General features: G+C 45.2%; 1 protein-coding gene across 4 annotated transcripts; it reads left to right on the top strand.

Moving 5' to 3' along the window:
- The first annotated feature begins 25 nt into the window (after window positions 1-25).
- On the top strand, window positions 26-26,012 carry gpatch11 (G patch domain containing 11). Of its 4 annotated transcripts, none has more exons than XM_085996731.1 (8): window positions 44-152; window positions 3,129-3,355; window positions 7,204-7,245; window positions 9,263-9,383; window positions 15,798-15,888; window positions 19,677-19,787; window positions 21,610-21,691; window positions 25,092-26,012. In XM_085996731.1, exons 1-8 carry the CDS (start codon window positions 94-96, stop codon window positions 25,145-25,147), a joined length of 789 nt encoding a protein of 262 aa, XP_085852857.1. In that variant the 5' UTR covers window positions 44-93; the 3' UTR covers window positions 25,148-26,012. The 4 variants fall into 4 exon arrangements, with proteins under 4 accessions (XP_085852859.1, XP_085852857.1, XP_085852856.1 ...); XM_085996730.1 differs by having other exon boundaries at window positions 21,610-21,699; XM_085996732.1 differs by having other exon boundaries at window positions 96-182; window positions 21,610-21,699.
- Window positions 26,013-26,442: the final 430 nt, after the last annotated feature.

The following is a 26,442-nucleotide window of genomic DNA, read 5'->3' as shown; positions in this document are numbered from 1 at the left end:
GCGCGCGCGCACTACGCTGCGTCGCCCCCTGGGCACGCGCATGCGCAATAACAGCGGAGTTAGCCGAAGTCGAAGGAGAGGCGGACTCGGAAGATGGCGGCCCGGAAGGAGGAGGAAGAGGACTACATGTCGGACGCATTTGTCAATTTGCAGTAAGAGTTCGGATCATCCGCCTGGGGCCGGTAATTGGGCCTGGCCGGAGTGGTTGCTGATGTTAAATATTACAACATAGAAATAGGTCTCTGCAGGTGTTTACTCTCCACCAGCAAATCGTCCTCGTCACATTTCCCCCATCCTTCTCCTTTTCCTTCATCCACCTATCCAATCTAATCTTGAATGTTGACAGTTTCTGCCTTGACCACTAACCCTGGGAGTGAATTCCATAGCCTCACAGCTCTCTGTGTGCAGAAGCATCTCCTACAAATCCAAATCTCTTACATTTAATCTTGTATCTCTGGCGCCACAACTATTGGAAACTGTCTGCTTCTAACTGCACAACACTGAGTGAAATGACAGGCAGCCTAGATGAAGACAGACACAAAGATTTGTTAACGCTACTTGATTTAACAACTAAGATAATAGAACCCAAGCCATCACAATGTTAAGAACTGAAGGTTGCAGTAATACTTGGTCATATAATAATTCGCAGAAGGAGTCATACAGCACAGAAAGAGGCCCATCGCGTCCGCGCCGGCCATCAAGCCCTGTCTAATCTAATCCCATTTTCCAGCATTTGGTCCGTAGCCTTGTATGCTATGGCATTTCAAGTGCTCATCCAAATGCTTCTTGAATGTTGTGAGGGTTCCTGCCTCTACCACCCTTTCAGGCAGTGAGTTCCAGATTCCAACCACCCTCTGGGTGAAAAAGTTCTTTCTCAAATCCCCTCTAAACCTCCTGCCCCTTACCTTGAATCTATGCCCCCTTGTTATTGACCCCTCTACTAAGGGGAAAAGTTCCTTTCTATCTACCCTATCTATGCCCCTCATAATTTTGTACACCTCCGCCTTCTCTGCTCCAAGGAAAACAACCCCAGCCTGTCCAGTCTTCATAGCTGAAGCGCTCCAGCCCAGGTAACATCCTGGTAAATCTCCTCTGCACCCTCTCCAAAGCAATCACATCCTTCCTATAGTGTGGCGAACAGAACTGCACACAGTACTCCAGCTGTGGCCTTACCAGCGTTTTGTACAGCTCCATCATAACCTCCCTGCTCTTATATTCTATGCCTCGGCTAATCACAGAATCACAGAAACCCCACAGTGCAGATAGAGGCCATTTCGGCCCATCGAGCCTGCGCCGACACATATCCCACCCGATCCCCGTAACCCCTACACCAACACATATTCCCACCCTATCCCCGTAACCCCACGTATTTAATCCCCCTAACACTAAGGGTCAATTTATCATAGCCAATCAACCTAACCCGCACATCTTTGGACTGTGGGAGGAAACCGGAGCACCCGGAGGAAACCCACGCAAACACGGGGAGAATGTGCAAACTCCACACAGACAGGAGGCCGGATTCGAACCCGGGTCCCTGGCAAGTATCCCATATGCCTTTTTAACCACCTTATCCACCTGTTCTGCTGCCTTCAGGGATCTATATACATGCACACCAAGGTTCCTCTGTCTTTCCTTGGGTGTTACCATTCATTGTGTATTCCCTTGCCTTGTTAGTCCGTCCAAAATGCATCACCTCACACTTTTCAGGGTTAAATTCCATTTGCCACTGTTCCGCCCATCTGACCAACCCATCTATATCGTCCTGTAGCCTGAGGCTTCCATCCTCGCTATTTACCACCCCACCAACTTGCATTCATATAATGGCTTATACATCTTCAGACATTCCAAAGTATTTCACAGCATTGAATTATTTTTGACATGTTGTCACTGTAGTTTTGTAGACAAACGTTTGCTCCCACAAGCAGCAGCCAGATAAATGACCAGTTAAGCTGTTTTTAGTGATGTTGATTGAGGGTTGAATGTTGGCCAGGGCAGTGGAGAGCAGCCTACTCTTCTTTGAATAATGCCATAGGATCTTTTACGTACAATTTGACAATGTAGTCTTTTTTTGTTCCCTGGATGTGGGCAATGCTGACAGTGCCGCGTTTATTGCCCATTGTTAGTTGAAAATTAAGGTGGATGCGCTGTATTATTGGCTCAGTGAATACTCAGCCACAAAGCCAAGGAAGTTATGTTAAACCTTTTATAAATCACTGGTTGGGCCTCAGCTGGAGCTATGTGCCCAATTCTGGGCACCACACTTTAGGAAGGATATCATGGCCTTGGAGAGGGTGCAGAGGAGATTTCCTTTGATGGTATCAGGGATGAGGTACTTCAGTTATGTGGAGAAGCTGGGATTGTTCTCCTTAGAGCAGAGAAGGTTAAGCGTAGATTTGATGGAGGTGTTCAAAAATATAAAGGGTTTTGATCGAGTAAATAAGGAGAAACTGTTTCCACTGGCGGGGGGTCGATAACCAGAAGTGTCAGATTTAAGGTAATTGGCAAAAGAACCAGAGGGGTGATGAGAATCGTTTTTACGCAGTGAGTTGTTATGATCTAGAATTCACTGTCTGAAAGGGTGGTGGAAGCAGATTCAATAGTAACTTTCAAAAAGGAATTGGATAAATACTTGAAGGGAAAAATTTGCAGGGCTACGGGGAAAGAGCAGAGGAATGGGATTAATTGGATAGCTCTTTCAAAGAGCTGGCACAGGCACAATGGGCTGAATGGCCTCCTGCATTGTATGATTCGATAGGTCCCAGTTTCATCCCTAGTCTGTGCTGAGTTTGATGATCGCAGCAAGTACGACAATAGAGGTGCTTCGATTGTCCTCCATATCTCTGGGTTAGGAAGGGGAAAATTAGCTGGGCTTCCTGCTCCCGATCACTATCCAGCAACACCAGCTGGAAGTGCACGTGTTGGAACGTCAGTCTCAGCTGAGATGTACACCATGGTCAAATGGCCGCCCATGCACACGAAGAATGGCTCCTTGAGGGAACTGCTGGAGAGTCACTGACTGCCATGAAACCGTGCCCCAGCAAGACGGTCAATGTCTTCGAGAAAAATGGGAAGGGGGAGAAATCTGGCAGAGACAATAAAAGCTAACGGTGCCATTCATGTCCCCCTAGGCAAGATGTCAAGCCAGGATTGGCAATGGTCAGAAGAGTAAAAGAAGCAATGCTTAAGAAAGAACGTGAGCTGGAAATGATATTGGAAAACAAGCAGCTGAGCAAAAAAGAAGAGGAGAAGGAGAGGCGCGATACCATGTTGCAGAGCTCGTTGGGAAGTGAAAACAAGGGCTTTGCCTTACTTCAGAAGATGGGCTATAAAGAAGGCCGTGGTCTTGGCAAGGCTGGTATGTGTCCAGTCATCTTAGATTGTCTTTGAATTTTTCTCTGAGGGGATGTATGTGCCGAGAGCAGCGTTTACTCAGAGGATTTTTGTACACTATTGTGAATGGTAAAATCCTGACTATAATGTATGCCAACCAAAAATACGCAATTGAAAATAATGTAGATTGTGTTGGATTTGAAGCAGTCCTATTATTTCATGGGATCATAAGAACTTGCCTTTCTATACATAGTAAAACATTCCAAGGCACTTCACAGGAGTGTAATCAGACAAAATTTGACACCGAGCCACATAAGAAGATATTAGGACAGGTGACCAAAAGCTTGGTCAAAGAGGTAGGGTTTAAGAAACGTCTTAAATGAGGAAAGAGAGGCGAGAGGTTTAGGGAGGGAATTTCAGAGCTTGGGGCCTAGGCAGCTGAAGGCACGGTCACCAATGGTGGAGCGATGGAAATTGGGGATGCGCAAGAGGCCAGAATTGGAGGAGTGCACAGATCTTGGCGGGTTTTAGGGCTGGAGGATGAAACAGAGATAAGGACGAGCTTAAGTTTGCAGAGGGGTTACCAGATAACTGGGGAGATACCAGCTCTGTGTTCCTGCCCACTTGCCGTGTTCTCTGCAGGTACTGTAATAATGGTAAGCAAACGAGAGACAGTGGAGTGAGGAAGGACCAGCTAGATTGGCGATCTCCAAAGTCTCAATTTAAATATAAAAGTATTTAATAACATTTTTAATTTGGCCTCTGAGCTTATTTTAAGTGGCGGTCAAAAGCAACAGAGCTACTTTAACCCATAGTACGCCATGGTCCCGTTTCCCTATCTGGCCCTGATCTAACACCAAGGAGGGACACCAATGACATTACTCACTTGTCAGCAGTCTTTTCTGCTTTGCTACATGTATAGGCGTCACAGGTTGACCTGCTTGTCCAAGAGCATAGGAGTAGGCCAGTCAGCCCCTCGAGGCTGTTCTGCCATTCAGTTAGATCATGGCTGATCCATATCTTAACTCTGACTTTATTCATTAGTCTATTATGTGGTACCTTATCGAAGGCCTTTTGAAAATCTGGATAAATTACATCTACTGCATTACCCTTGTCTATTCTCTCTTGTTACCTCTTCAAAAAATTAAATAAGGTTGGTCAAGCAATACTTTCCCTTTTGAAATCCATGCTGACTATTCATTATAATATTTTTGGCCTCCAAATGTTCGTCTATTTTCTCCTTTAGTAGAGATTCCATTATTTTTTCTACCACCGATGTTAAGCTGACTGGTCTATAGTTCCCTGGACATGTTGTATCTCCTTTCTTAAATATAGGTATTATGTTAGCTATTCACCAGTCCTCTGGCACTACAACTTTTTCTAATGAAATATTAAATATGTGTAGTAATGTCTGTGCTATCTCTTCCCTAAAATGTGCGGATATAATCCATCCAGACCAGGGTTTTTTTTTCTCTTTGAGTTTGATTAGTTTATTTAATATATCTCTTTTTATTTTAAATGCAGTTATTTAATTACTAATCTCATGATCCAATGTCATGTCCACCTGTTCTATCTCCCTGGTAAATACTGAGACAAAGTAATTATTTAATATTTCTGCCATCTCTCTATCACTGCCTGTGGTATTATCCTGTCCATCCCTTAGTGGCCCTATTCCTATCCTGACCTTCCTTTTTTTATTGATGTGCCTGTAAAATATTTTACTATTTTGTTTTATGTTCCTTGATAATTTAATTTCATAGTTCCTCTTTGCCTTCCTAATTGTTTCATATTTTCCTTTATCATGCACTCCCCTGCCTATGTACTTATGTATGCCTCTTTTCTTACTCTCAATTTTTCCCTTATGGCTTTATTCATCCATGGTGGCTCATAAGTGTTTAGCTTGTTCTTGTTTTTTAGTGGAATATATTTTTCCTGGACTCTGTTGAGCACTGTTTTAAATGTTTCCCATTGCTGTTCTACTTCAAGAGCTCTGGTCCTCGGTCAATGTTCATGTGCAGTTTAAAAGCTCATGTTTGACGCATTCAAATCCAGTACTTATCCCACATCTACCATGCCAAAGATTGTGATACAAATGGATTATAGGGCATCATTTATAATGTCAGTGTGTACTGGAAATGGATAGAGGCAACAAGATGACAAGCCATGGAGGGAGAGATCAAGAGGGGTGATCGAAAGCCTAGTCAAAAAATGGGTCTGGAGGAGCAAACAGTCTGATACAGCACAGAAACAGCACAGAAGGAGGCCATTCGGCCTATCATGCCTGTGCCGGCCCTTTGAAAGAGCTATCCAATTAGTCCCACTCACCTGCTCTTTCCCCAGAACCCTGCAAAATTTTCCCCTTCAAGTATTTATCCAATTCCCTTTTGAAAGTTATTATTGAATCTGCTTCCACCACCCTTTCAGACAGTGCATTCCAGATCACAACAACTCACTGCGTAAAACAAATTCTCCTCTTCTCCCCTCTGGTTCTTTTGCCAATTACCTTAATTCTGTGTTCTCTGGTTATCGACCACCCTGCCAGTGGAAACAGTTTCTCCTTATTTACTCTATCAGAACCCCTTGTAACTTTGAACACCTATTTAAGGGGAAAGCAAAAACACTGCAGATGCTGGAAATCAGAGACAGAAAATGCAGGAAACACTCAGCAGGTCATACAGGAAAGTTCTACACCCAAAGCGTTAACTCACCCATTCTCTCCGCAGATGCTGACTGACCAGCTGAGTGTTTGCAGCATTTTCTGTCTTTGTTTCCATAAGAGTAAAGACGTCTTACTGCAGTTATATAGGGCCCTGGTGAGACCACACCTGGAGTATTGTGTACAGTTTTGGTCTCCTTACCTAAGGAAGGATATACTTGCCATAGAGGCAACGAAGGTTCACCAGACTGATTCCTGGGATGGGGGGATTTTTCCTATGAGGAGAGATTGAGTAGACTAGGCCTATATTCTCTAGAGTTTAGAAGAATGAGAGGTGATCTCATTGAAATATACAAAATTCTTACAGGGCTTGACAGGGTAGATGTAGGGAGGATGTTTCCCCTGGCTGGGGAGTCTAGAACCAGGGGTCACAGTCTCCAGAATAAGGGGTTGGCCATTTAGGACTGAAATGAGGAGAAATTTCTTCACTTAGAGGGTGGTGAATCTTTGGAATTCTCTACCCCAGAGGGCTGTGGAGACTCAGTCGTTGAGTATGTTCAAGACAGAGATCAATAGATTTTTGGATATTAAGGGAATCAAGGGATATGGGGATAGTGCAGGAAAGTGGAGATGAGGTAGAAGATCAGCCATGATCTTATTGAATTGCGGAGCAGGCTCGAAGGGCCAAATGGCCTACTCCAGCTCTTATTTCTTATGTTCTTATGACTATTAAAGTCTCCTTCTTTAAAGTCTTGTTCCGTAGTACTACATAAAAATATAACCGCACAGAAGCAGGCCATTCGGCCCAACTGGTCCATGCTGGTGTTCATGCTCCACACGAGTCTCCTCCCACCCTATTTCATCTTACCATATCAACATATCCTATTCCTTTCTCCCTCATGTACTTATCTCACTTCCCCTTAAATGTATCCATGCTATTCACCTGAACCACTCCCTGTGGTAGCAAGTTCCACATTCTAACCACTCTCTGAGTAAAGAAGTTTCTCCTGAATTCCCTAATGGATTTATTAGTGACTATCTTATATTTATGGCCTAGTTTTGGCCTCACCTACAAATTATGCAATGCGTGTGTATGATTTTAAATTATGAAGAAGTTACTCAGCTGCAGAGAGTTTGTACGGTGTTTTATCTTGAACTTCGGGAGTGAACTGACGTAGTAATGATAAAATCTCTAAGTGCAATCTTTGCTTTTTCAGGGAACGGAATTATTGAACCCATTCCACTCCAGATCAAAACAGGTAAGTTAAGCCCAGTCCACCATGATCTTTCAGACGGACCTCCGTTTTCTTAGTTAAACAGTTCTGGTCCTCAGTCAGTGTTAATGTGCATTTTAAAAGCAAGATACTCACGTTTTAAGCATTCAGATCTAGTACTTATCCTACATCTACCATGCCAAAGATTATCATACAGATGTATTATAGGGCATCATTTACAATGTCCGCGAGTTACAGAGCAAGGTAAAGTAGTTGAGTGGTCAGGAGCTGAGTGGGGAGGGCATTGAGGGAGCAGGAGATGGGTTTCACAGAGATGATGAGCCTGGTGAGAGCTTGGGGGAGGGTGCTCTATCAGGAATGGAGAGAGGAAGGGGCTGGGAGGTTGGAGGAGGATGTGACGGCAGTAGGGGAGAGATTGAGGTAGCTGCATAGATAGTTTGGAACATCTCTTCTGGGGTGGGTTTGCCATTCTCCCCTTTTGTACGATGCCTCCGTCTGCTCCCAGATGCTTTCATATTCTACTGTGCTGTGGAGTTAGGGAATCACTCTCTTCCTGTTTTGGTATCCTACTCCAGTCAGGTTGCAGTGATGTGTTTGAAGCTCTAGCACAGCACTCGGAGAAAGAGCAGGCTGCTGTGTAAACAGGAGGGTGCAGAGGTGAATTAGTGGGAACAGATCAGAGACAGTGGAACGGGAGGGAGCAGTAGCGTTGATGGAGCCGTGCCCTTGGGAGCCAAGGCTGAGCAGCGGTGTGGCCAGACACAGTAACAGGTATTGAGCAGAGCAGAGCGCTCCTTTGGAATGTGAGCGTGGCGAGTGTTTATTGCCAGTCGGGGAAGTTGCGGTGCAGAACTGGTAGGGACAGCAGATTGACAATGTCTGGGGTAAGGAGGTCCAGTTGATTGGCATGTTCCTCAGGTTCCTGCTGGTGTCTGAACCCTTGGATCACACTATGGCATTGACAGGAGAAGGAGAACGGGAACTAGGGATAATCCTCTTGAAGTAGGCCACAGGAGACACGCTGTGACAGTGTGGCAGCTGCGGAGATCAAGAACAAAGCAGTTCTGTGCTGTTGGAATGGCAGTGGACTAGAAACTTGCTGCAGGGGCCGATTGGGAATCATCCTGTCTAGGCGCCACCTTCATTCCTCAGCCTCGAAGACTTTAGCACCTTCGGGTGACTGTGCGCAGTTCTCCCCATTTCATGCAGGCCTTATTGTGATGTCCGCAGGTATAACAACAACTTGCATTTATATAGCGCCTTTAACGTAGTAAAAATATCCCAAGGCACTTCACATGAACGTTATCAGACAAAATTTGACACCGAGCCACATAAGGAGATATTAGGACAGGTGAGATAGGTTTTAAGGAGCATCTTAAAGGAGGAGAGAGAGATAGAGAGGTTTAGGGAGGGAATAACTAGATGCACAGAACAGCATTTCACAACAACAACTTGCATCCATATAGCACATTTGATATAAGCAAGGCACTTTACAATCAGACGCCGGGAACTAGATGGAGAGCCAGAAAGGGAGAGATTAGGAGGCGTAACCAAAAACATGGTCAAAGAGACAGGTTTTGAGAAGGTTCTTGAAGGTGGAGAGCGACTGAGAGTTTTAGGGAGGGCGTCTAGAGAATAGGACCGAGGCAGTTAGAAGGTCCGTCACCCACATTTAACGTGAAAAGGAGGATTGATAACTTGAGAAGGGGGATTCATGGAGAAATTAACAGCACTGTTTCATTTTTTTGTAGCAGGGAGGTAGGGGAAGGAAGTTAATGTTCCTTAAAGAAGGAGATGAACATGTGTTGGCAGAGGGGGATGTCTGTGGAAGAATGATCAGTATGGACTCTCAATTGGCCTTGTGTTAAATTTCCTCTTGGTTTTTGTACTTGAGGCACAAGAAGATGAAAGATCATTTACCCCAGTAATAAACAGCAGCGCTGCATCCTGGTTTATAAAGGCATTGCTGCCAATCTCGTTGCCATGTATGTGGTTGACTGGCATGCAGGCTGTTTCAACGAGTGATGTTTTACCATTGAAGGGCGTGGGGGAATTGGCCATGAGGCGGCCGAAAAGCGGAAAGCTGAAGAAAAGACGGAGCATCGCAAACGAATGTCACAAGTGAAAAAACAAGCAGAGGAATTTGCCCTTAATGAATATAGGTACAGTACATGGCTGCCTGAATCATCTATATTTAATGCAAAGCATGATTGTGTAGAACTTTGAAAATTAAGCAAAGAAAAAAGTGTACAGTTTGTAAACCATAATAATCTATTTTAATATCTTAAGAATAACGTGCAGACATAAGGTTTTTATAATTTTTTTCCATTATAAATTCCTATGTCCGCATTTATAATGGAAACTGTCTATGTAAACTTGTCACACTGTAATTACACCCGACCAACAGTGCTGCCACTGCAGTGCCACCACTGGCAGGATGGTATAATTACAATTTACGTAGGCAGTTTCCACTATAAGGGTGGACATGGCTAATCAACTAACAATATTAATAACTTTCAGCATTTGATGTATTGGTTGTTTACTCTGGGAAAATAATGAGAAGTTCATGGCACCCGCCAATATTAACATGTAAAAAACCCAGAAACTTGTGGCGAGGAAGAGATACGCCATGAGTTGTGAATCACCACAAATTGTTGTTAGAATGATACCGCACAGAAGGAGGGCATTTGACCCATCGTGCCTGCGCCGTGTCTTTGGTAGAGCTATCTAATTAATCCCACTCCCCTGCTCTTTCCCCATATCCCTGTAATTTTTTTCCCTTCAAGTATTTATCCAATTCCCTTTTGAAGGTTATTATTGAATCTGCTTCCACCACCCTTTCAGGCAGTGCATTCCAGATCATCCTAACTCGCTGTGTAAAAAAGGTGTTTCCTCATGTCGCCTCTGGTTCTTTTGCCAGTCCTCTGGTTAGTGACCCTCCTAGCAATGGAAACAGTTTCTCCTTATGTACTCTTTATCAAAACCATTCATGTATTTGAACACCTCTCTTCAAATTTCCTCTTAAGCTTCTCTGCTCTAAGGAGAACAATCCCAGCTTCTCCATTCTCTCCACATAACTGAAGTCCCTCATCCCTGGTACAATTCTGGTAACTCTCCACTGCACCCACTCCAAGGCCTTGACATCCTTCTTAAAGTGTGGTGCCCAGAATTGAACACAACACTCAAGCTGAGGCCTAACCAGTGTTTTATAAAAGTTTAGCCTGGGAAACCTCAACCTCCCCGTGAGTGTCAAGAAATTGCTGGATTTGCGCTGTAACTACGAATGAATCTCGCCACAGACGTTTCAGGCTGGTATTTCATATCGTAAGGACCCTGTTAATGACCTGATTTATGGTCCTGACATGAAACTCAACCCTGGAGACCCAGAAAGGGAACGGTTGAAACTGTGGAGTCTCATTCCTGCAGGTAAATTGTTCCTAGAGGGTTTTTTCTTACTTTTCCTTTCTGTCTTTTTTTCTCTCTCTCAATCCAATCTTTCTTTCCCTCTCTTTATTTCTCTTTCTGTACCTGATTTGACTCTAATTCACCTGATTTCCTTCTCTGTCGTTCCACTGTTTCTCTCTCTTAAATCTCATTGGTTATGGAGATAGACTATTGGTCCTATCATTCTCCAAGGTCCCAGATTCCCCGTTGCCCGCGCCACACCATTATTAGCTCGCACTTCCAGCACAAAAATAATATGGTCTGAAGGGTGAGGGAAAATAGTTGAACTCAGGGCGCTCGCCACAAGAGGGGTGCCCCGCTCCAGCAAATTCTGGGCCAATGTATGTTCATCTCCAAACTCCCTCCCCCATTGCATCTATTGTACAGATTCCAGTCACTATAATGCTCAGGGTTAACTCAACAATTTTACATAACAGTTATTATTGAGAGTTTTATTCCCTCCTCCCCCCACCCCCCCACCAATATTTACCAGTTCTTCAAGAAAATGCAGAGTGAGCAAAGGTAACCCAGCCCATTGGCCCTGGTGCATTCAGAGTCTGATTATTGTATCACGGACTCCCGTCAAGCCCCGGCTTTAGGGACACTGATGCCCTTCCTGTCTGTTGTGTCCATCTAGATGCTAGCAAATGTTGGAACAGTTCCTACAATTCACAATTCAAATCGCTTTATTGGCATGATAAGTTACATCTTATGTTGCCAAAGCATCAAAATACATTTATGGTTGAGCACATAAACGCAGTTCTATTCATACAGTGTATAAACAGGTATATCCCTGAGTGTATAAATATACATTCGCATTGTTTATATATATTCATTTCTTAGTTTACTGGTTGTCCCTCTGTTCATGGCAAGCTGTAACATAGTGTGCCGCCAGTGTTACACAGCTTCTCTCCTCTCCCAGTAGGAATGGGAGTTTTTGGTTGTCATTCAGATTTCTGAATTCAGGGCATATTTGTGAGAATTTTTGGTAGAAATTCTCCCTGATGTCCTGATATTTTCCACAGGCTGTGAGGAAGTGCACCTCTGTCTCCACTACTCCCTGACTGCAGTGAGAGCATATCCTGTCTTCTCTTGGCAGCCTGGTCTGCCTGTGTCTGCCTTTTTCGATCGCTAGGCTATGTTCGCTAAGTCTGTACCTTGTCAAGGTTCTTCTCAGTTTGTTATCCTTTACCATGGTCAGGTAATCAGCTATGTTGTATTGTCTGTTTAGGGCCAAGTAGCAATTGAGTTTGCTTTGGGTTTTTGTTGTTTCTGCCCAATATGTCAGATATTTTTCCTTTTGCTTAGCGACGATTGTGTTGGGTCGAATTCTTTGTGTTACCCTGTCACTGTCCTGGGGCTGGTTATTGTTAGTATTGTTAGTAGTTACTTCACTGAGTCCCAGGACTAGTTGACTGAGGGTATTCTTCTTTATGGTCAGCTCTTGGCATTTCAGGGCGTCGTAGTGATAGCATTGGGGGTTGCTCATTTGTAGGTGGTTCCAAAATTTGGTGGCTCTTTTTTGGATAGTGATTATTAATGGATATTGGCCTAGTTCCGCCCTGCATGCATTGTTTACTGTTTTCCTTTGAGTCCGGAGGATACTTTTACAGAATTCTGCATGTAGGATCTCAATTGGGTGTTTGTCCCATTTTGCGAATTCTTGTTGAGTTAGCGGTCCCCATACTTCACTGCCATAGAGTGCAATTGGTTCAATTACTGATTTGAAAACTTTGAGCCAAATGCTAATTGGGATTTCTATTTGGATTGATTTTTTGATGGCATAGAAAGCCCTTCTTGCTTTCTCTTTCAGTTCATTCACAGCCAGTTTGAAGTTTCCCGTAGAACTGATTTTTAAGCCCAAGTATGTGTAGTTAGTGGTTTGTTCAATTTTGGTTGTTCCTACTGTGAAATTTATTTTGGGTCCCTGATGTCTGGATCTTTGCTGGAACACAAGGACTTTGGTTTTTTGGGGATTTATTGTCAGGGCCCAAGTCTGGCAGTACGACTCCAGCAGGTCCAGGTTCTGCTGTAGACCCTCTTTAGTTGGTGACAGCAGAACCAGGTCGTCTGCATAGAGGAGGAATTTAACCTTGGATTCATATAGGGTGAGGCCGGGTGCTGTAGATTGTTCAAGTAGTTTTGCCAATCCATTTATGTAAATATTAAAGAGTGTCGGTGAGATTGGCGAGCCCTGCGTCACCCCCCGCCCCTGTGGGAAGTATTTTGTTTGTTTGTCTCCAATTTTAACTGCACATTTGTTGTTTGTATACATTGATTTAATTACATCATATGTTTTCCCTCCTACCCCGCTTTCGATAAGTTTCAGGAATAAACCGTCATGCCAGATGGAGTCGAAAGCTTTCTGGAAATCTACAAAGCATGCGTAGATTTTGCTTTTGTTATGGTGAACGTGTTTGTCAATTAGGGTCTGTAGGGTGAAGATATGATCGGATGTTCTATAGTTTGGCAGGAATCCAATTTGGCTTTTACTCAAGACATTGTGCTCCTCAAGGAAGTTTATAAGTCTTTTGTTTATGATGCTACAGAATACCTTCCCCAGGTTACTGTTTACGCAGATGCCTCGATAGTTGTTTGGGTCGATTTTGTCCCCACTTTTGTATATGGGCGTTATGAGTCCTTTGTTCCAGATATCAGGGAAATAACCGACACTCAGAACCAAGTTGAAGAGTTTTAGGATAGCCAGTTTCATTTTGTTGTCTGTGTGTTTAATCGTCTCGTTTAGTATGCCGTCTGTCCCGCAGGCTTTTCCTGGTCGCAGGTCCTTGAGTTTTTCAAGAAGTTCTTTTTCTGTTATTATGGCGTCTAGCGGGTTTTGGTTATCTTTTATGGCCATTTCTAGCTTTTCCAGTTTTTTGCATATTTGGTGTTGCTCTGGTCTTAGTGTGTTTTTCTGGTATAATTTTTCAAAGTGGTTTACCCATGTGTCCCCATTTTGAATGGCCAAATCGTCGTGTTGTTTTTTGTGTAGTGTTTTCAAGTTTTCCCAGAAACAATTGGAATCAATGGATTCCTCCATGGAGCTGAGTGTATTCTTAATATATTGCTCTTTTTTGGTTCTGAGTGTGTTTCTGTATTGTGTTAGTGTCTGACAATAAGCAAGGCGTAATTCCTCGTTTTCTGGATGTCTGTGTTTTTGGTTTGATATTTTTCTAAGTTTTTTCCTCATGTTATGGCAATCTCGGTCAAACCATTTTTCATAGTTTTTTGTTTTGGGTTTGTTCTTGCGAGCTTTCAAGTTTGCATTTGTTGCCAAATTATCAAAAATATTGTTTAGTTTAATAACTGCCCGGTTTACGCCTTTTTTATTGTGAGTGTATATGTTATCCAGAAAGGTGTCTAAGAGAGCTTGAGTTGATGCATTGCTAATTGTTTTCTGGTATTTTTCCGTGTCGTTTTTGGCCCATCTGTACGATTTTTTGGTGTTGTACAGTTTACTGGGTTGTGTTTCTATGTTGTTTGTTTCTGTCTTTTTGAGGAACATAGTAATTTGACTGTGATCTGACAGTGTTGTTTGTGGTTTGACTGTGAATGCTCTGAAAGAGGATGGGTCTAAGTCTGTAATCATATAGTCTACTGTGCTGCAGCCAAGAGGTTTCGGATTGAAGTCACCGTGAGGTGGGAGGTATGAGCTGACATTCCCCTGACTTCAACACTTGAGCTGAGCCCAGCATTGAAACAAAGTTTTACTGCGTTATAATTTAACGTGATGGAAAAATATTCTGTAAATTCCAGAAGAAAGACCAGTACCGTAAAAACTCCCACAGCACTTGGCATTTAAAAAAAGTGACGTGCAGTGACTATTATATATAGGCAAATGTGGCAGCTCTACTGCACACATCAATATCCCACAAACAGCAATGGGATAAATGACCAGTTGGTCTGTTTTCAGTGTTGCTTTAGTGATGAATGTTGGTCAGGACACTAGGAGAACACCCCTGCTCTTCTTTGAGCAGTACCATGGATCCTTTTACATTTTAATCTGATCAGACAGACAGAGCCTTGGATTCACGTTCTCCCTCTTCTAAATTCCAGTCCTCCAGTCACCAATGGTAGGACAATGAAAATCGGGGATGCTCAAAAGGCAGAATTGGAGGAGAGTAGAGATCTCGGAGGGTTGTTCCAGTCACCAATGTTGGTTCACTTGCATTTGCTTTTTCTTTGATTTAAAACAAACAGAATTAACATAAATAATAAAATAAAATAAATCGAGTCATCGCCTTCTTTCCAGGAAGTGATAAATATTGGGAAGACTGAAGCCATTGTCTTCGGTCCCCACCACAAACTCCGTTCATAAGCCACCGCTTCTATCCGTCTCCCTGGCCACTGAGATGAAACCAGACTGCTCGCAACCTTGGCGTCCTATTTGACCCTGGGATGAGCTTCCAGCCCCATATCCGCTCCATCACCAAGACCGCCTACTTCTACCTCTGTAACATCACCCGTCTCCGCCCCGCCTTAGCTCATCTGCTGCTGAAACCCTCATCAATGCCTTTGTTACCTCGAGACTCGACTATTCCAATCCTCCCCTGGTTGGCCTCCCATCTCATCCAAAACTCTGCTGCCCGTAGCCTAACCCGCACCAAGTCCCCTGTGCTCGCTGGCCTACATTGACTTCCATTCTAGCAACACTTCGATTTTAAAATTTGCATCCTTGTTTTCAAATCCCTCCATGGCCTCATCCCTCCCTATCTTTGTAAACTCCTCCAGTCCTACAACCCTCCGAGATCTCTACTCTCCTCCAATTCTGCCTTTTGAGCATCCCTGATTTTCATTGTCCTACCATTGGTGACCGTGCCTTCTGTTGCCGAGGCCCTAAGCTCTGGAATTCCCTGCCTAAACCTCTCCACCTCTCTACCTCTCTTTCCTCCTTTATGATTTTCCTTAAAACCTACCTCTTTGACCAAGCTGTCCTAATATCTCTTTCTGTGGCTCGGTGTCAAATTTTGTTTGCTAATGCTCCTGTGAAGCATCTTGGGACATTTTACTAAGTTAAAGGTGCAATATAAATGCAAGTTGTTGTTATTTAATTTTGTATTGTTCAATCTCGGCTGTGCTTATAAAAATCATCCGGTGGTTTCACTTGGCTATTTTTCCTTCTGACCTTCCAGGCTACATGTCAGACAAAAAAAGGAACAACTTCAGATGGAAGGAGATCTAAGGAAGAGCCAGGTGGCCTGTCAACAGCTAGATGCACAGATGGTAACCTAACTGTAACTTTCTGCATGATTGGAACATAGGAACAGGAGGAGGCCATTCAGCCCCTCGGGCCTGCTCAGCCATTCAATTGGATCATGGCTGATCTGTATCTCAACTCCATTTATCCATCTTTGCTCCACATCCCTTGATAGCCTTACCCAACAAAAATCTATTGATCTCAGTCTTGAAAGCTCCAATTGACCCCCAGCATTGACAACCTTTTGACAGAGTTCCAGATTTCCACTACCCTTGTGTGAAAAAGTGATTCCTAATTTCCCAACTAAATGGCTTCGCTCTAATTTTAAGATTGTCCCCTGATCCTTGATTCCCCCACCAGAGGAAATCGTTTCTCTTTATCTTTCATATTGAATCCTTTTAACGTTGTAAACACCTCAATCAGATCCTCCCTCGATCTTCTGAACTCAAGAGAATACAAGCCAAGTCTATGCAAGCTGTCCTCATAATCTAACCCGCTGATTTTGGTGAATCTGCACTGTACTCCCTCAAGATCTGAGGTGTGGTGTCCAGAACTGAATGCACTGCTCCAGTTGAGTTCTGACCAAAGCTCTGTACAACTGAAGCACAACTTCCTCCCCTTTGTAATCTACCTCCATTGAGCTAAAGGCCAACGTACCTTTAGCTTTTTTGATTGCTTTTTGTACTGCCTACTTCTACCTCCATAACATCGCCTGACTCCACCCCAGCCTCAGCTTATCTGCTGCTGAAACCCTCACCCATGCCTTTGTTACCTCTAGACTTGACTGTTCCAACACAGTCCTGGCTGGTCTCCCACCTTCCACCCTCCATAAACTTCAGCTCATCCAAAACTCTGCTGCCCGTATTCTAACTCGCACCAAGTCCCGTTCACCCATCACCCCTGTGCTCGCTGATACATTGGCTCCCGGTCCGGCAACACCTTGATTTTAAAATTCTCATCCTTGTTTTCAAATCCCTCCATGGCCTCACCCCTCCCTATCTCTGTAACCTCCTCCAGCCCTACAACCAATGTATCCTTTAAGCCGTGCGGCCTTGCAGCGCTCCAGGGATCCCACACAGCCGGCTTTTCAATGAAAAAAATGCGCATGCGTGGTATTTTGAATGGGCTGCACGGCCCCTTAAAGGGGCTGTGTGGCACCAAAAAAGAATTACAGGCAACATTGCCTACAACCCTCCGAGATATCTGTGCTCCTCCAATTCTGGCCTCTTGAGCATCCCCGATTTTCATCGCTCCAACATTGGCGGCCGTACTTTCAGCTGCCGAGGCCCTAAGCTCTGGGATTCCCTCCCTAAACTTCTCTGCCTCTCTCTCCTCCTTTAAGGTGCTCCTTAAAACCTACCTCTGTCCAAGCTTTTGGTCACCTGCCCTAATATCTCCTTATGTGGCTTGGTGTTAAATTTTGTTTGGTAATGCTCCTGTGAAGTGCCTTGGCACGTTTTACTACGTTAAAGGCGCTATATAAATACAAGTTGTCGTTGTTTAATAATTTCTGTACTCCCACATCTCCCTGCTCCTCTACAGTTCCTACTTTCTCACCATTTAGAAAATACACTGATTTATCTTACTTAGATCCAAAGTGGATGACTTCATACTTTCCCACATGAAACTCCATCTGCCATAGATTTGCCCACTTGCATAATCTAAGACATTTAAAATGAGCACTGTTTGACACTAATTCAATCCAGCTCTGAGAGGCCACATGGATAGACATTGCAGAAAATTCAAACTGATAAGGGTCTAAGATTCGGGTGTCGCCTTTTGACTGGAATCACCCTCACTTTCAGGGCTGAGTAGGGAAGGCATCTAATGACATCTTAGTCTGGTAATTGATCTCACTGTTCCAGATTAATTTTGAAAAAATATCTTATTTTTAGTACTTTTCGTCCTCATTATGATGACCCATCTTTCGGATGAGACGTTAAACCAAACCTCTGCCTCGTCTGCCATCTCAGAGCGACGTAAAATATTCCATGGCACTATTTTGAAGAAGAGCAGGGGGAGTTCTTCCTGGTGTCCTGGCCAATATTTATTGCGAATGGAGCTGTGCTGGCAGCTCCCTAGGGAGCTCCTTTGCCATCCTTGACCATCCGTTGCCATCCTTTGCTCTTTTTCCCCCCAGTCTCCTCTCTTCTGCTGTTTAAGTTCCCCTGGATGAAACCCAGGCAGAGAGGACCTGCGGGAAGGAGGGAGGAGGACAGTAGCAGTATGTTTGTGTGTGTGTGCTAGGCCATTGTAGCAGAGCCTGGTCTCCAATCGTCTTGGATCCCCTTGCCATTGGACCAAGACCTTGCTCTGTCAAGCCCGTGTGGTAGCTGGTGTGCAACGGCCACCCCACGTTAAAAGAATTCACGCACAGGCATCTTCCACCCTTTAAAATGAAGTTTGGGACCTGGAACGTCAGGACTCTCATGGACAACCCCAACAGTGACAGACCGGAACGCCGTACTGCTCACCCCACCCACCCGCCCCTTCAACTACCGTCTGCCCCACCTGTGACAGAGACTGTAGGTCCCGCATTGGACTCATCAGTCACCTGCAAACTCATTTTTAATGTGGAAGCAAGTCATCCTCGGTTCCGAGGGACTGCCTAAGAAGAAGAGATCGCTTAACCAACATCACTAAAACAGATTGTCTGGTCATTATCACATTGCTGTTTGTGGGAGCTTGCTGTGTGCAAATTGGCTGCCCCATTTCCTACATTACAACAATAACAAAGTAATTCATTGGCTGTAAAGCGCTTTGGGATGTCCTGAGGTTGTGAAAGGCGCTATACAAATGCAAGTCTTTTTATACAGCAACCCACCCATAAAATCACAGTTTGCAGCACCATTGTGTCTGTGCTGGATCGTTGCTAGAGCAATCCACTACTAATCCTACACACTTCCTTTTCCATAGCCTTGTCTCTATCTACTTAAAATATTTATGTATTTTTCCCTCCTTCTTTCTCTCATTCCCCCCCACCCCTGCTGTATTTCCTTTACTGTACTCAAGCTTCTCTCGTCACAGCCCGCCTGATGGTGGGATCTGCAAATGCTGGTGCGCCAGGGAAAGCAAACTGCATCTCTGGAGGCAAGACTGTAGATTTGATAGAGGACGTTCATTGTTGCCATGAATGCTGGGAATGAAAACCCCAACCAACATGATAAACAAACTTCTCCCCCCACCTCCGGCTCCCAGACCCAACTGGCCCTCAGAGACCAAGATGTAACAAGTTCCCTGAGCTCTTTGACCCCCCCCATTTGCTGCCAGTGCAAGCACAGCCATAGAAACATAGAAGATAGGAGCAGGAGTAGGCCATTCGGCCCTTCGAGCCTGCTCCGCCATTCAACGAGATCATGGCTGATCATCCAAACCCTAGCACCCGGTCCCTACACCGACAGCCATCCCACCCAAGCCCTATCCCCATAACCCCACGTATTTAATCCCCCCCTAACACTAAGGGCCAATTTTTATCATGGCCAATCAACCTAACCCACACATCTTTGGACTGTGGGAGGAAACCGGAGCACCCGGAGGAAACCCACGCAAACACGGGGAGAATGTGCAAACTCCACACAGACAGTCACCCGAGGCCGGATTTGAACCCGGGTCCCTGGCGCTGTGAGGCAACAGTGCTAACCACTATGCCACCATATGTCAAGGAACATGGATATATCAACGCACTCCTCCCACATTCACTGTGCAACCAAACTGTACAATGGCTTCATGATGTAGATGTGTGATTATATGAGAACTTAAATTTGTTTAGCTATTAAATACCTTTCTAAATGTCCTCAATTACTGTCGTGCACAGGGTAAAGATGTCCCACAGGAGAATTGGTATTGGTTACCCACTTCTGTTGTTGATGATGAAGAGGAGGAGGAAGAAGATTCGAGTGAAAGAAATTTTAAAACGTTTCAGACAGTACGACAGTTCTTACTTTATCTTTATCAGTCTGTAATATAAGCTGTATTTGTAGATCGTGTGTAATAATTGAATATGCAGTGCTAAGAAATCACCTTGAGGAATTTTCTGGTCAGTTAACTTTGCACGTTTAATTTTAACTGCTAAATAGTCCAGATGCTTTCATGGTCTGCCTGGAATGTAGATAAATGGGTTGCTGCCTCATAAGACCATAAAACTCTTAATAATTAGGACCCCCACAATGGTTCAGCAAGTATTTCCGTTGGGTGGATGAGCCGTACAGACCAGGAAGTTTCCCAGTTCAATCCCTGGGCTGGTAGGGGTGTGACAGTCGTACTCAGTGCTGTCGTGTGCGGAATGGAAAACTACCCACGGTTCCTGTCCCCGATCGTTCCAGCAGTCTCGGTGCAGCTTGTGGACATAATTGCAATACAGGTAGACTATCCTTTATCCGAACTTCCGAAAACCTCTAAAAACCGAAAAAAATTTTGTTCAGCATAAGTCGTGCGCACGACATGACCAGAGTGGCGCACGACTTACGCTGAGCAGGGCAGAGGGTCACAGAGTTCCCTCCTGGGTAGGAGATTGCAGGCCGAGCCGAGCAGTGTGAAGGAGGTACCGGGAGAGTGACCCCAACAATACAGATATTCTTTTCTCCCCCCGACCCGACCCGAAACGCGGCCCGTCCGATATTCTTTTCTCCCCCCCCGGACCCCGACCCCAGACCCCCCCCCCCCCGACCCCGACCCCCCCCAACCCCGGACCCCCCCCCCCCCCCGACCTGAACCGCGGCCCGTCCGATATTCTTTTCTCCGCCCCCACCCGACCCCCGACCTGATTTGCAGGCCAGCTTAGTAGGAGTCAGCCGATATCCGGCTTTCCAGAGAAGCAGGAAGGGGAATGAGACACGGAACAGTCGCAAGAGGTAGCCTGAACTTTTACAATTTATATTAAATACAAATTTCCCAGTCTTATAATAATATCTTCTGAAATCCGAAAAATTCCGAAAACCGAAACTCAGCTGGTCCCAAGGCTTTCGGATAAGGGATAGTGTACCTGTATTACACTTCAAATGTACTTCATTGGCTGTAAAATGTTTCGAGACATCCTGAGATTGTGAAAGGCGCTGTAGAAATGCAAATTCATTTTAACCACTTGATTATTTGCATTGGTTATCGCCATCATCCCACTCTCTGCATTTCACACTGCCTGAGGCCGCCAGGCCAAGAATTACACCCTTCACCTCACTGTGATGCATAGGATTGCAGTGAGTTATCACATCTGGAGCAGGGAAAGGCAGTGTATTATCACATCTGGAGCACAGGAATGCAGTGCGTTATTGCATCTGGAGCAGGGAAAGGCAATGCGTTATTACATCTGGGGTGTAGGAATACAATGAGTTATCACATCTGGAATGCAGGCATGCAGTGAGTCATCACATCTGGGGCGCAGGAATGCAGTGAGTCATCCCATCCGGAGCGCAGGAATGCAGTGAGTCATCACATCTGGAGCACGGGAATGCAGTGAGTCATCACATCCGGAGCGCAGGAATGCAGTGAGTCATCACATCCGGAGCGCAGGAATGCAGTGAGTCATCACATCTGGAGCACGGGAATGCAGTGAGTCATCACATCCGGAGCGCAGGCATGCAGTGAGTCAGCACATCTGGAATGTAGGAATACAGTGAGTTATCACATCTGGAATGTAGGAATACAGTGAGTTATCACATCTGGAGTGCAGGAATGCAGTGAGTTGATCAGGTTGTTGTTTTCTTTAAAGAAAAGTAAGCCTGTTAATTGAAACAATATTTTCTTGTTTTCAGACTGAGGAAAAGCTACTGATTTTGACCAACTATCTCAGAAGGGAATACTTCTACTGTATTTGGTGTGCAACATCCTACCAAGGTAGAAATGTACTGTGCCTATCATCAAAAAGTTTGTAGATGAGTGCATGCTTCCTTTATTCCCATGCTGAGGGAGCAATTTGTTTTGACCCATATGGTTAACTAATAGAATTGATTTCCCATAAATGATGCTTTAAGAACATTAAAAAATAGTCAGTCACGGAAAGGTCCCTCAACCCATTAAAGGCCCACTTCCCCAGGCTCTCCCATTTTAATATCCCTTGTGTTTGTCAATGTACCCGCTAAAATTTCGTTGTTGTGCGCAGCCAGTATTTTCAATGCACAGTATTTCAGAATTTGTGAGTGGCCTGTGCGGTACTTTCAAGATTGCTGCGCGCCCACGCGCAGCTTAGAGGGAACATTGGTGTTTGTCGGTATTTGGCAAATACTCCAAAGCAGTTATCTTGCTTTGCGATGTGTTCTTCCTAATATATGTTTTAAATGTACTTTTAAGAAAAGAAAGGACTTCCATTTATATAGCGTCTTACACAACCTCAGAATGTCCCTAAGCGATTTGCAACCAACTAATTGCTTTTTGAAATGTAGCCACTGTTGTTTTGTAGAGCTTCAGGCCTAGGCTGCTGAAGGCATGGTAGCCAATGGTCGGGGAGAAGGAAGTGGGGGATGCACAGGAGGCCAGAGTTCTAGTAACTCTTGAGTTCTCGGAGGGTTGTAGGGTGGAGGTTGTCAACAGAGATCTGTTCATTTCCAATGCTTCTGCCCTGACCCCACCCTCTCTCAACCGTCACAGGGTACCCCGGTCCTCACCTTCCACCCCACTAGTCTCTGTATTCGCCTGCCATCTGCCATTTCTATGATCCTATCCCCAAACACATTGGCCCCGATTTTCGGGCAGCTGTCGGGCGGCTTTTCATGCGGCCGTGGTCCAAAAATCGCGGAAAAAGCGGGTCGCGGCCCCCCCCCCCCGCCTGATTCCCCGCCCCATCCGACTTTAGGAATGCCGTTTCCACGCGCCCCGCTTCAGTCCCGCCCGCTGCTGGCGGGACTGCTCGTCGGAGCACTAACAAGCAATTATCTGCTTGTTGAAGTGGATTTTCCCGTGCCGTTGCGACTTTGGGGCTTTCCCCACCTGAAACCCGCCTGCGGGGAACCCCGCCAATGAGAGCTGGCGTGAAAACAGCTGGCTTGCTTGCTTGCAGCAGCAGGTCGCTGAGGGCTGAAGAGATTTAAAGAGGCAGCATTTGCAGGCTGCAGGACCTTGTTGATCAAGGCTTGGGGGAACTATTTGAAGCCTTAGGAGCAGCTGCAGAAAGTTGGAGCCTCACACACTTCATCAGTGTGAGCTCCTGGGAAGCCCCTCTCACCACCCTAACTCAGGACCTCCTCAACCGAGGCATCTGCTAGAAGCATGGGAGGCCTTTGGCACCTTCCCTTCCTGGCATTAGAGGATCTCCAACAGCAGAGGTGGCAGCAGCAGAACCAGGAACAGCAGGATGATTACCAGGAGCACCAGGCTGCTGCTCACGCCAGAAGGGGCCAGTGCTTGGAAGTGGCTTGAGAGCACCTTGCTGCGCTTTAGGAGGCCAGTGGGACCCGTTTCTGCACTGGCAGTCCTACTCAGAAGGACTTCCATGAAGATCTGGTTTCTCTGTTTAACAGATGGCCAACGCTCCTCAAGAGATGTCATTCTCTTATGAGCACTCACCATGTTTTCCGTATGCTGGCGAGTTATCTCCTCCATGGAGGTTGCCAACCTTTCCATGGTGCTGCGTTCATGCGCCAATGACTCCACAAAGGCTCTGCTCATGGTCGCTATGGACTCCTCCATTCGCTCCACACTCGCAGCGACCCTGGAGACAAAACCTGCCAGAGACTCCTGCATCTGTGCATGGAGATCCATCACCTCTTCTCTTGCGGATGGACCCAGAGGCAGAGGGTCGAGATGCAGCGCAGCTGAGCTGGCAGAGCCCTGCGCCCTCCGATGAGGACTCTCCACTGCTGTCCCTGTCTCCAGAATCTGCTGAGGCTCACTTGTGAGCTGTGAAACACGAGGTGACAACACTCTATGTCCCGAAGGTCCCCCCGAGGTGTGAGTGTCTGCGCTGGTGCTGGGTGCGCTTACTTCTGCTGATGCTGCACCCTCCGAGGTTGGAGCTTCCTCTGAGGAGTCTGGCTGCACAGCCTCTTCCTCCTCCACAGTGAGGACGGGGGCTCTGGATGGTACTGTGGGGGAGTAAAGGAAGGAGTTACAGATGTAATGCCAAGGTTCCTCTGGTGACTCCCAGCGAGTTGGCATCTGCTGACACCTGCATCCATGCAGCATTGGTCTCAGTGGGAGGCCTCTTCCTCCCTGACCTAGGGAAGAGGACCTCCCTGTGGGCCCTAACCCCATCCAATAATGCCTGCAGTGAAGCCTCGTCGAATTTGAAGGCAGCTCGGGGTCTGGCACTGTCCACAGCTGCTGCAGGCTCCTCTGCCATCCTGTATGGTTCATTTGGAAGCCTTCAGAGGATGCAGTGCTTGCCATGGACCTTGAAAGCACCACGAATGATGACATCATACTGTGGGGATTTCTGACTCGATTTAGACAATTAGCAAGGCTTCCCACATGCTGGGAATTAATTGGCCAATTGAGGGAAAATTGCGTGGGGCTGGCTGACACTTTTTTATGTGTGTCAGAAACCCCACATTCGGGGAAATCCGACCATTCCCCACACAAGCCGAAAATCGGGGCCATTGTTTTCTCACCTGCTCTGGTGGCACCATTCCCTCTTTCACACCCAGCTTCACTCTTCCAACAATGCATTGGGGTTCATTTCCAGTGGATAGAATTGAAAAGCAGAGAAGTTATGTTAAGCTTGTGTAGAATCTTGGTTAGACCACACTTGGAGTACTGTGAACAGATCTGGTCTCCATATTATAAAAAGTATATAGAGGCACTGAAGAAGGTGCAAAAAAGATTTACAAAAATGATACCAGAACTGAGAGGTTATAACTATCAGGAAAGATTGAACAGGCTGGGGCTCTTTTGTCTAGAAAAGAGAAGGCTGAGGGGTGACCTGATAGAGGTATTTAAGATTATGAGAGGGTTTGATAGGATAGATGCAGAGGAAATTTTCCACTTGTAGGGGAAACCAAAACTAGGAGCCATAAATATAAGACTGTCACTAATAAATACAACAGGGAATTCAGGAAAAACATATTTACTCAGAGAGTGGTGAGAATGTGGAACTCGCTACCACATGGAGTGGTTGAGGCGAATAGCAGAGATGGATTTAATGGGAAGCTAGATAAGCACATGAGGGAGAAAGGAATAGAAGGATATATTGATAGTGTTAGATGAAGAGGCTTTTATAGAGCATAAACACCAGCACAGACCTGTTCTCTCTAATAAAAATGTTGATCTTGGTCTTGAAAGTGTCACTTCTGTCTTGTTACAGGTGAGGAGGACCTATCTGATAACTGCCCTGGAGATTGTGTTTCTGACCACTGCTGACTGACATGTGTGCAATACGGAGCAGTAATGGCATTGCTCGCTCTCTCTCCCCAGAGCCGGCCTGCTGAAGCTGGAACTGAGTGATATTCTGAATGCAAACAAACTTGCAAAGCACATTTGTCAACTCAAACCCAATTGTTGGTGGCAGCAGAGTGCGCTCCATCTTGTATTTGAAAAGAAAGGAGCTGAAAGATGCATGATGCTGTTTCCATTGCGATACCGGGCGTCTCTCATCTTTACGAGCTTCTTGACAGACGGGCAACTATACACGTAAAATATTCTTGCTTCCGTTACTTTCTTTTTTAAGTATCTCTGTGTATTTATTGATCCGTATCATGTGTGGCTTTATTTGCCTTTGAACGTTTCACTGGGCACACCTGCCTTGTCCTCTCGAAACAATACACGCGGTGTGGACCAAAGCCCATTCAATTTGAATCCAAGCCAGGTGCAGATAATGGTTTTCTGGGTCTGAAGTGAAGGCAGGTGCGTGTGTAAAGGCAGTTGGATATCTGTAGGAAAAGTGGAAAGGCTAAAAGTGAGACACTTTTATTCTCACAAGCAAATCTCCTGTGGGATTACTGGGGTTTGGAACACAGTTCTAATGTTCATCTAACTTAGCCTGTGGCCGAGGTCAGTTAGAGGGAAATTGCAAATGATCTTTGCTTTTGCATTCATTATTAAAGGGTAAAACCTAGTGTGTGATCGGCACATACTGGACACAAGATTACTACATCGGGTGTTTGTTCAGTTGTGCTGTTTTTGACCCTACTGCAGATTTGTTTCTAGGCTCGGTATTCCCTACTGCTCTTTTGCCGTTCGTGTTTGTATATTTAAGTGTTACAAATAAACACCTGTTTTTGCTTCACGTCTTTTGCTTCCTGACCCTGAAGTTGAATAGTAATACAGTAATGATGTATTGCTACAGTAAACTCTGGCCTTCACCTTTCCTACATTACAACAGTAACTACATTCCAAAAGTACTTCATTGCCTGTAAAGCGCTTTGGGACGTCCTGAGGTCGTGAAAGGCGCTATAGAAATGCAAGTTATTTCTTTCTTTATTTACCACTGTTCATATCATTCACCTGCCCTTATTATTGCCACATTTTACACCTGATAACTGAAATAAAGAACGGACTTGCATTTCTATAGCGCCTTTCACAACCTCAGGACATCCCAAAGCACTTTACAGCCAAGGAAGCGTTTTTGAAGTGTAGTCACTGTTGTAATGTCGGAACTGAATCCATAGAACGAGAGTTTAGGAATGTTATTCACAAGATCACCGCAGATGAAGGAG

This window comes from Somniosus microcephalus, chromosome 9, assembly GCF_052327205.1.
Source record: "Somniosus microcephalus isolate GS21.2 chromosome 9, FLI_Smic_1.0, whole genome shotgun sequence".
Taxonomy (NCBI): domain Eukaryota; kingdom Metazoa; phylum Chordata; class Chondrichthyes; order Squaliformes; family Somniosidae; genus Somniosus; species Somniosus microcephalus.
Note: the sequence above shows the minus strand (reverse complement) of the source record. Positions and strands in the feature narration are given on the sequence as shown.

Coding starts and splice junctions, on each gene's coding strand:
- gpatch11 (XM_085996730.1), top strand. CDS start 94: ATGGCGGCCCGGAAGGAGGAGGAAGAGGACTACATGTCGGACGCATTT. Junction 9,384..15,797: donor TTTGCCCTTAATGAATATAG/GTACAGTACATG, acceptor CTGACCTTCCAG/GCTACATGTCAGACAAAAAA. Junction 21,700..25,091: donor CATCCTACCAAGGTAGAAAT/GTACTGTGCCTA, acceptor GTCTTGTTACAG/GTGAGGAGGACCTATCTGAT.